This window comes from Myzus persicae, unplaced genomic scaffold (genome assembly GCF_001856785.1).
Source record: "Myzus persicae strain clone G006 unplaced genomic scaffold, MPER_G0061.0, whole genome shotgun sequence".
NCBI lineage: Eukaryota > Metazoa > Arthropoda > Insecta > Hemiptera > Aphididae > Myzus > Myzus persicae.
Window position 1 is genome coordinate 643117 of NW_019104366.1, and position 10903 is coordinate 654019.

The 10903-nt window shown below is 28.0% G+C and overlaps 1 protein-coding gene across 1 annotated transcript; it reads left to right on the forward strand.

Moving 5' to 3' along the window:
- Positions 1–5901: 5901 nt before the first annotated feature.
- LOC111041548 lies at positions 5902–7306 on the forward strand. Its single transcript, XM_022325846.1, has one exon. It carries the CDS (start codon positions 6329–6331, stop codon positions 7301–7303), a length of 975 nt encoding a protein of 324 aa, XP_022181538.1. The 5' UTR covers positions 5902–6328; the 3' UTR covers positions 7304–7306.
- The last annotated feature ends 3597 nt before the right edge of the window (positions 7307–10903 follow it).

A 10903-nucleotide genomic window follows, 5' to 3' on the forward strand; every position in this document is an offset into this window, starting at 1 on the left:
CATAATCTGGAGACTATATTATAGGTACTAATCATCTAAAGAGTACAAAAGCGTTGTTTTGAACAAATAGCTTTTAAATTACATTTATGTCCATTGGAACCACACAATTGCAAAACCTATTTGATTACAATAATTGTACTTGCCTATCCTGCCATCAGATTTGAAGTGGTAGATATATGATTAATATTGATCATCATTTCATTAATGACCATTACAAATTACGACTCTCATTAATTATTAAAACACACCCGACCTAACACCCCACTCCATAACCCAGATAAATTTTAAAATACTCATAACTCACTTTAAAATTAAAATATAATAAAAAGTCTTTGAGATGCCCTAGGGCCTAGACAATAATCTTACCTTATCATTTTATAAGAGGTTAATTCGCTTTAAGTCATAAGCTTCTGGAACTGAACTTGATTCCATGAGCATACAATTTGCTACCTTACGCACTTCTAAGACTGAGACAATACATTTCTGTGTAACGTCCTCTTAAGTACTAATTAAAAATATTAAAAGTTTGAAATTTCTAAATGGGGAGTACCGTTGACTCAGGCACCAAAAAACTAATATAGCATTGAGTAAAGTGTCACGTGCAACGTAGTATGTCGGGGCGATGCTGCCACGCGTTGTACCTAGGACAACTTAGAAGACGATTCGATTGTAAAGTAGATTTTTAACGACCGTTTAGGCATAAACTCCTAAATGTGTGTTTTCTCGACCATTTTTAACCGAAAGGACAATCAACGGTGATTCGTCAGGCCGAGGCCGAAAATGTTGAATTTTAGGGAATGTTTATTTTTTTTTTTTTAACAAATTTTACATTAAAAAATATTTAAACAAATTCACACACCTCCCAGTTCACAGCAGCTATGTTTAAAATAGTTACTTTCCTTATTAAGACATTAAGTTATAGGTGTTGCGAAATGTGAAATGACATAAATGATAACATATTATTAATTATATCTATTTTAGAAACTAAACATTTTTAATTAACATAATGACAATACAAGTCTATGAAGTCTAGCGGGGCACTCTACAGCTGTTGTTCGTTGCTACCTGCAAACACAAATCTTTTATTTTATATTATACATTTATACATATTATAAATAATGGGCAATTATTATAATATTATTTAATATTTAATAATATATTAGATATTAATATCCATTAAGCTAAAATAGTCATTATCGTCGTACTGCGTACCGTAGAACTGTTTATTTAGAATAATAGTTAGTAGTAGGTATTAAATAGCTTAAAATTAAATAAAATATTTTTAAAATGTCATTAAGTGTGTATATTCCTCGTCGTCCATTTTCTCTCTGTATAATAAATAATAATATTATACCATTTATACTCAGGTGACGTCTTAAGACTTAAAGGCTACGTAATAAAGACAACATTGAGATTTTTAGATTGCTTTAATAATTACTTATGATTTTATGACGAACCTGTAAACTGTTGTCTATAGCCGAAGCCTATAACCTAATCAAATTGAAAATCATATATTCGTATACATTAAATATAATTTTAAATTTTCGTGATTTGTCAGAAATATGAAATTTAAACTCTTACAAAATAAAATTGTACCAATGAGTTTCAATACTTGAGATTTCTAGAGAGTACAACTTTTGAGGAACTTGTATGCATTTTTCAAACGGTGTTGTCACCAATACTTCCGTCTTCCGAATTCCGATACGATTTTCCGACGTTCGGTGATTTTTTTTGTCACTCATCTAGTCGTAGTCATCAGCTGTATAATATTTCCCATGACTTAAATATTCTTCGTAAATCGTTTGACATCTTGACAATAAATAATTATTTCTCACACTTTATTATTTTAACCTTTTTATTTTTATATATTAAAATGTCTAATTACGTAAAAAATCTATTAATAAGTGTAACTAATTTTAACTTAACGTACTATTTTTTTCATTTTTATAAACGTTGAAGCTAGTTTTCAATAAGTCAAAACCAAAAGACAAATTAATTTATACCAATAATTAGTAGGTACGAGGTAGGTACCTGCATCGTATATTCTTATTATATGCGGTTTGATAATCCGAGGCAATGGCCAACGACCATACCACGTTGAATACACCAGTTCTCGTCCGATCACTGAAGTTAAGCAACGTCGGGCGTAGTTAGTACTTGGATGGGTGACCGCTTGGGAACACTACGTGCCGTTGGCATATGTATTTTTATATAATGTCAGTATCAATCATACTTTTAAGCATCAATACTTGATAATATTTTGTATATTTTGCTTCAGGAATGTAATTTTATTGTGTCTAAAAAATTATGGTATTAATTTATATTTTTTTAAATTTTTTTAATTACATAGGTATGGGATGGTGATAACTGATAAGTTTCAAGTATTTTAAGAAAATAACTAATACCTTAAGATAAAAAATATTGTTTTTTGTTGAAACATTCAACAGTGAACACTTTAACTTCAATTTTCTGAACAAAATTGTTCTCAAGTATTTAATACTATAGATTCTGAGCTAACTGAGCGGAGTAATGATTATATTGTTGTAAAAATAACATGTGTTAATTATTTATTTATTTTTTGTGTCTGCCAACACCTTTAGGAGTATGGTAAATTACTAACAAAATGCAGCTTCAATCCAGAACTTCATTACCTTCTTAATTTTAGATCAACCAAATAAGCCATTTGTCAGCTCAATATCGGTTATCAATTTTATTATTACAATAATAATATATGATCATCGGCTTATTATTACATTCTGCGATACTGTGATAGATGTAATGTTATTAATTGTTTTGAATAATACATAAACAACATAATACTACATAATAATTTGATATTATCTAGTAACTATATAACCAATCACAAATTACATATTTTAATATTTAATGGTTTCCGTTAACACATGATCACATAGGTAATTTGTGTATAACTACTAACTACTAACTAGTATAACTAGTATAAACTAGGTACCCGTTTACATTACTACTATTAGTACTATTACTAGGTAGGTAGGTGCCTACTCTTATTATTTGAAACATTAAACATTTAAATAGAATATTAATACTACCTAATAATAAATTGTACAATATAACTATAAATGAAATTATTACAGATTCAAAACGCTACATGCACAGTGTTATGGACATTATTTTGCTCAGACGACAGACGCTCAGTACCTAACATACTGCATTATTTAATATACAATTATTTTATAAATTATAATACTGTTCATTTAATATTCCGTTAGAATTTGATACGAACGTATTTAAATCCGATGGAACGATCAAATTTTTGTATTTTATGTGAAGTAAAAAAATCATCTTAATCATAAATTAAATATAACTAATAAGCATAGGCGTGTTTACCGTCTCCCCAGCGACTTATTGGAAAATTGGATAAGGCGGTTGGCTTCTTTTGGGAGATATACTATATACTTAAAAATATACATCAAGTTTTAAAAGAATTTGTAACTATCCCAGTTACAAGTTGTTCAAGGGAGAGACATTTTTCGAAATTGAGTTTCATCAAAACCATATCTTAGAAACACAATGCTTCAAACTTGGAAGCATTGTTAGCTATAAGTATTTAACATGAATCTGCCAACAAATCTACAATATTAATATTGATGACATAATTGAAAATTTCAAAATATTAATAGTAACCTAGAATCTAGGAAAAAACTTCAAGTAAAATATGTGGATAGGTAATAGGTATTATAGGTAGTATTTTTGTTACATAGAAATGTTCTTAAGGGCCCACCAAACGGAAAATAATTATTTATTCAATATAACAACATTATGACTTCCAAGTAAAAAGTTATTACAATATTATTAAAACTATACAAATCGTCTTTAATTAATCATTATTCACTTTATTATAATAATTTTTTTATTAATTTATTTTTAGAAGCGCTACTTAATAAAATTTTACCCATATAAATATACATTTTTATACTTTCTATATTTTAATTTTAAAAAACCACGTTTATAGCTTACTTAAGTGACGGACAGAGTAAAAAATCATTAGTAAAAACTATATAAAGACCAGCCACCGGGATAGACGTTAGTGAATGAATTATTTATTTTGCCAAGAAATTTAAAAAACAAACCATACAGACACACAGTTGGTACTTCTCATTAACTGTAGAGACATTTGGATATTGAATACCCAATAATAATTTCGGACAAATTTACATTTCGTATCGGGATATGAGTATAATTATGACTGTGCGATACCGGTACGTGTTCCGGTGTTCGCAGTCGGGTATTTGGGTCTTCGGTTAAGATGACTTCACACCCGCATATTGCATATATGTGTTATATCCGTCTTACGAAAGTCTAAACATAGCAAAAACTGTTTTTTTAGCGAGATAGGACCACTCATTTTGTAGTCTAAGCTAAGCAACCAAATTTACATACTATTAGGAGGTGAACATTTACTGTTCAACATAGTTTTTCGGTATAACAAATACAAGAAAAGTTTTTGTTGTTTCAAAATTCATTATTTATAACTCGAATAACTTTTTTTGAACTTATGATATCAAAAAAATAAAAATAATAATACACAGTAAATATTCTGCTCTAAATAGTATGAAAATTTGATTGCTTGGCTTAGACTACAGCCTGATTCGTTCTATCTCGCGCAAAACAGTTTTTGTCATGTTTAACATTTGTAAGGGACAACACATGAGAGTAGCGTGGAATGGAAGGAATGGAAAACTGTATGAAATGAATACGATCTAACATCATCAGTCATCAGAACATTTGTAACAGGGACTTATGCAGTGATCGTGATGTCCAGTGAGGCGTCTCCGTGGACGATCGCCGCCGCCGACGACGTGAAAACTGACAAACGAATGTATATCGAGAAGCTGCTAGTATATGCATACGACCCTGGTCGACGGGAGTCCAAAATTCACCGCTGATGTCAATATATTATTATTATATCACTGCGGCGCGAGACACGATTAGTTTTGTTACAATTTAAAAATATTATTCATGGACCATGCAAGTTACTTGAAATTTATATATTATTATAATTTACAATTCATACACACATTATGCAATTTTTTTGCAAAAATTAATTTGTCTACTGTTTTACTAATGTCTAACGGTAATATAAATTACAATAATATCATATAAAATATACATGTATACATATATTGATATAGGCTGACAGACTCGCTCAGAGTCGTATTGCGTATACCTGTCATTTAATTATTTTAATTCAAATTTAACACATCTATTACAGTGAACATAGTAATAATCTTATACTAAACATATACTAGCCACTAGACAAACAATGAGTGTATGGAATGTGTCAGAACGAATAGGGCGTTTTTAGATTACTCGTATGCATGGCAGTGCGGGGTGGTCGGGTAAGATATATACGTAGATTATAGATTATTGTATTTTCTAGTAAAGACATGCTACATCACTGCTAGATGTTGTTACTCCGTTCATTATGCTGTTGTTACATACAGACACACAGTTCTTTTCTAGTGGTAAAATGTCTCTGACTGTGACCCACTTGACACCTATTATGCAGCAAAGCAATCCCCACTTGCCTGCCTTTTTAACTTCGGAGGAAAATTTTAAAATCTTTAATAGATGGGTGTATTTTATTTTATTATCTACATAAGTGCCTAGTAGCTAGTCCTCCCCCCCTTCCCAACATTAATGGTACCCAGTCTTAAATCGGATTAGACTATATAATGGAATATAAAGCCATTATAATATTATTACATATACCTATACTTATTACAACAATGCGCACATAATATTAATGCGTTTCATTGGTATACCTAATGGACGTGTGTCGAAGACAATATAATGTACTGCCACTTTATTGTATCGACTAAATATATTTTAGGTAGTATCATTTAACTATGTTGACGAATTAATATTACCAATTTATTGACTATTAGCAGCCAATTGCCGTTCGCTACTGCCCACTAAATTACCTATTATTTCTATAATTATTGTTTGTTTGCACAGAAATCGATAAACACATCAACTATGATTTTTAATTTTTAGTTTGCTTCGCTTCGACAGTCCTCGATAATCTTCAGTACCTATAGTGCAGCCGCTGATGTTCGTATGATATTATAATTTTCAGTTAAAATTGTTTACGTTTGCGCGTACCTTTATGATAATTATAATAATAGTAAGATTATTATATACAAATTCAGATTTCTTACGAATGTTATTTCTACCTAGCAAATAATAATTTATTTGTGTACCTAGTTGAGTTTTCGTTTTGATATTGAACATCTATTCGTCAGGTATTGTAATATAATTTATACTTTTGTCTACCGTTACGAGAAACATGTCCGTACAAGAAGTACTAGAGATTGCAGTAAACACTACACCCAAACCATCTGAGCCCACCTCTGGAAGATCTATGGAAGAACTATTCGCTGAGGCGAGCTTATTGTCCGATGATGAACTAAAAACAAAATTGAATGAAATGTACAAGCCCAGGACTCTTAATTTTTTAATGGCCAAGGAATTCAGTGAGTCTGCTAAATATGTACCATCGTGGTTACTGAAAAAAAATTGCGAACAAGAATTTGACCCTAAACTTATTCTATCTTATATGACTGCGATAAATTCCGATAAAAAAGTCATGTATACAGATATAAAAACGTTGGTTAAGTTAGCTATTGAGAAAGGAAACAATTTGGAGAAAATGATTCTAAAATCATCACCAGAATTTAAACATGAACTCAAAAGACTTATAAAAAAATATAACTTAGTCTCAAAAGCTAAAAATTCAAAATCTGCCATGACTTTATCCAGAATTTCTGAGAGCGTCCCAATATTTACATGCACTATCCTTAAAAATGAAGCTGAAAATCCTATTGTATCTTTTGAATTGATGGAGACTATTTGTAAGAATTATCCTAGAGTGATGATGACGCCTGCTTTCGCTTATTTAATACCAAATAAAGAAGACGAATTTTGCCTATTTTTAAAAAAAGCCCACTTGCTTCATCGATACCAGTTTTTTGCTAAAATGTCGAAAGAGACTCATCCGAGTTCCTCAATTGATGTTGAAAATGAATTCATTTCTAAGGTTTACGCGAATACTCAAGCTGCCATCAATGGATCACACGAGGAATACGATGTTCAAATTAAGTTTTTAAAAGAAAATAATCTAATTGAGGAAGTTGAAAATGAAATAACTGTTACAGAAGTAGTTCTGGAAGCAGTGAAGTTGTGGGACGAAAAAGAAAGACAACACGAATTAGAACAAAAGTTTTCTGGTGTCGAACTTGACAATTACCACAGTTTTATATAATTTTATGGGACATGTACAAAATATATAGCATTAAGTTTAATTTTTAATTTTATTTAAACTTATTAACACTTAAAGAAAAACGATTTCATATTTGTATGTTACCTAATTTTATAAAATGTAAATGGTGTAGAGCGTGGATAATATTTTACTTTAGTATTTAACAATATTTAGTTCAGAACTATAACTTAACTCTGATGTTGAAAATTATATACAATTGTTTAAAGTAACTCATGTAATCGATCATAATATTAGGCAGTTAATTATTAATGTACAATATCAAAACTGAAATTAACTGTTTCACGAGCATAATCATCACACAAAAATAATAATACAATTAATCTTATACATTTTATTTTCAAAGCTGGTACCTATAATCATTAATTTATTGTTTTACTATTCACTACTAAACAGTAATATATTTTAGTTTACTTATAATATTGTTATTTTTTTTAAATTAAGTTTTAAAAAAAAAATTTATCATAATATATGGAAACATTTGGAATGAAATCAAAAATATTATAATTTATTCGAAAAACTTTTAAATAGAAGTAAGCACTTGCTTAAATGTACCTACTACTCGTTAATAAAAAAAATCTTATACATCTACATTGAACTAAATGTAATTGTAACGTAATCTACGAACTTATGCTTAATAATTTAGATTTTAGAGTTCAGACCTAGACAACGCTATTATAACCTGATGCGTATTTATGTATATTATTATATAAAAAAAAAGATATTTATTCTTCTTATTATTAATAATATAATCTACTATTATTAGGTATAAAGGAATATTTTAGTGTTATGTATGGACTGGCATATCTGACTACTGGTGAAGAATCTATTTGAAAAAAGATAAATTTATGATCAAGCTCAAAGCAAATAATTCTGCAATTATATTTTGAATTTTGTGGTAAGTTGTTTATTATTAAACACAATATGATGCGAAAATAAAGTTATTATTAGATTATAATTATTAATATCAATAATATCTATTAGATTATAAGTAGTAAATGATTTTTAGAGGAATCAGCTTGTCAACCAATATTATTACTGTAAGAATATTGTATCATATTATTCATATTATATTATTCTGCTTAGAATATTTTACATCATATATTTATAATACCTTTAAAAATGTATTTTACTTTTAGTATTATGGTAGATTTATTTAAATATTTAGACTCGTGCTAAGCAATTTACACGTCTATGAAATTTTTGATTTTTATTAGTTTTTTTAAAATTAAGATCAATAAACATTTTTTTGTTCAGTCAAACAACTTAAAAATGTATTTCTAGGTCTTCATAAATTTATTGTTGCTAGGGAAAATATAAAAAAAGTTGACTGTAAACCCACAGTAATTTTTTATGAGCCTCCGAAGTTAGAATTATGATAAAATGCGTGAATTTTTTTTGTTAGAATGTTAGAAATATTCATATAAAATTGTGTTTTTTTATCTGCGATTTGAAAATGTAATACAAGATTCATCATAAGTTTGTCTACCTTTATCAAAAAATAACAAAATTTTCAACAAGGGTGTCCTCAGGGGGGTCAAGCAGAGGCAGTTGCCTCTCCCTTGGCATTTGTTTTGGTTAATTATCATAATCATTATGTACTTAATATAAAATAACATAAATTTGTTTTCTTCAATTTTTTATAGTAAAGCTGTTGGCTGTTAAATGCAGAAATAATTATTAATATTAAGTTACTGGAACTGACTGATCTTCACCGATTAATAAAAAAAAACTAATTTTATTTTATAAATCACTAAAAATTATCAAATCAACAGTGACATTTTATTTATAAAAAAATGCATTTTTTAATTGAAAGTTGCATTTTAATTTTTAATTAATAAAAATGAATTGAGTAAGATTAAGTTTTAAATAGGTAGGTACTTATCTATATATTACATATAAAAACCAAGAATAAAGATTTTAGTTATTTTGTTGTAATTTAAAAATATTATTCATGGGTAGGTAATTGAAACGTTTAGAGAATATTATCATATTTTGTACACACAATGACATTTGAATACAATTTTTTCGTCAAAAATGAATTTAAGCTACCCACTATCTTCTGTAGTCAGTGGTTGAAGTGTCTCAACATAAGTTTTGGGATGCTTTTCATAACATATAGATATCACAAATTCACAACAATGTATAGAACTATACATAGATTTTTTTATTATTTACATTAAGCCTCAGCAGCAAAGGCCTTAGGCCATTTAGGATTTACAAAAAATACAATATATAACATAAATTAAGAGATTATAAGACTAGTACAATAATCAGTTTTAGAATTTATTTATTAAATTGCATTGTTATTATTTTATACAAGACAACACCGGGAGTTTTGTCATAAGATCAGTCTAGGAATGCTCGAGAATAATCAAGTTCACCAAAGATATTGTCACAGCAGCAGTGCTTACGGTAAATCAATTGAAATCAACTTTTCACGGTTATTTAACTAAGCACTCAGTGAGGACCTTATTACTTAAATATGCCAACCCATTTATACTTTTGTTTCAAAGCCAAAAAGGCAAAAACATTCCAGGACTTTCGTGTTAAAAATATATAATATATGTATATTATTTATACTAGATATCTATGTCTTCGGTTATCAACTAGTTTAAATTGTTATTCTGATATTTATTTTACACACTATCATTGTCAAATTGTAAAAATTGATAATCTTCATTGAATAAAACAAATGGGTACCCATAATTTGTTACTAAAAAATTAAATGGTGACTGTAAACATATTTTACTCAACTACAGAATTAGAAACATCTGGTTGTAAAGGGAACATAAAACAAATTAAACCGATTAAGTATTAAATAATGGAAAGTGAAAATTAATTTCAAACATTGTACACTAATAAATGCTCTTTAAAATATTATATTGTATTTAGAATATATATTAATATTAAATATTTTAGTAATTACAAAAGTAAAGGGTGATTTACCTAAACAACTATCGACTGAATGAACAATAACCTCTAGCCTAAATATATTTTTATAATCAATATAAATATTCGTTACCAAAAGAAATAATAAACAATTTTATACCAATTGATCATAGAAGCACTCTAGTAAAATAATATTTAAAATAAAATAAACATATATTCGTGTATAATATATGCGAATTGGATTAGGTATATGCATGGTTAGGGATATTAGATAAATTGTTTTATAAGTTTCTCATACCCAATAAATTGATGTAAGCATAATAAAATTGTATTGGAAATAAATCAGGTACTCTTGATCACTTAATTTATCAGTAATTCAACTTATCTTTAATACATCTATTAGTTCTTTTTTTTTAACTGATGACAATAGAGTACCTGTCTTACAGTTCTTTCCTAATATAATTATATATCTACAATTAGTACTAGGTATGATACATATTATTGCACAATTATACATCAACAGCTTTATTATTAAATGCAATAAAATACAACATAGATCAGGCACAACAAAATAGTATATAATAATAATTATATTATGCTACTATACTCAATAAGTTATCAATTTATTTAATAATTAAATTTAAAAACACGATAATATGTACATTAAAAAAAAAAATATTTTACTTAATCATA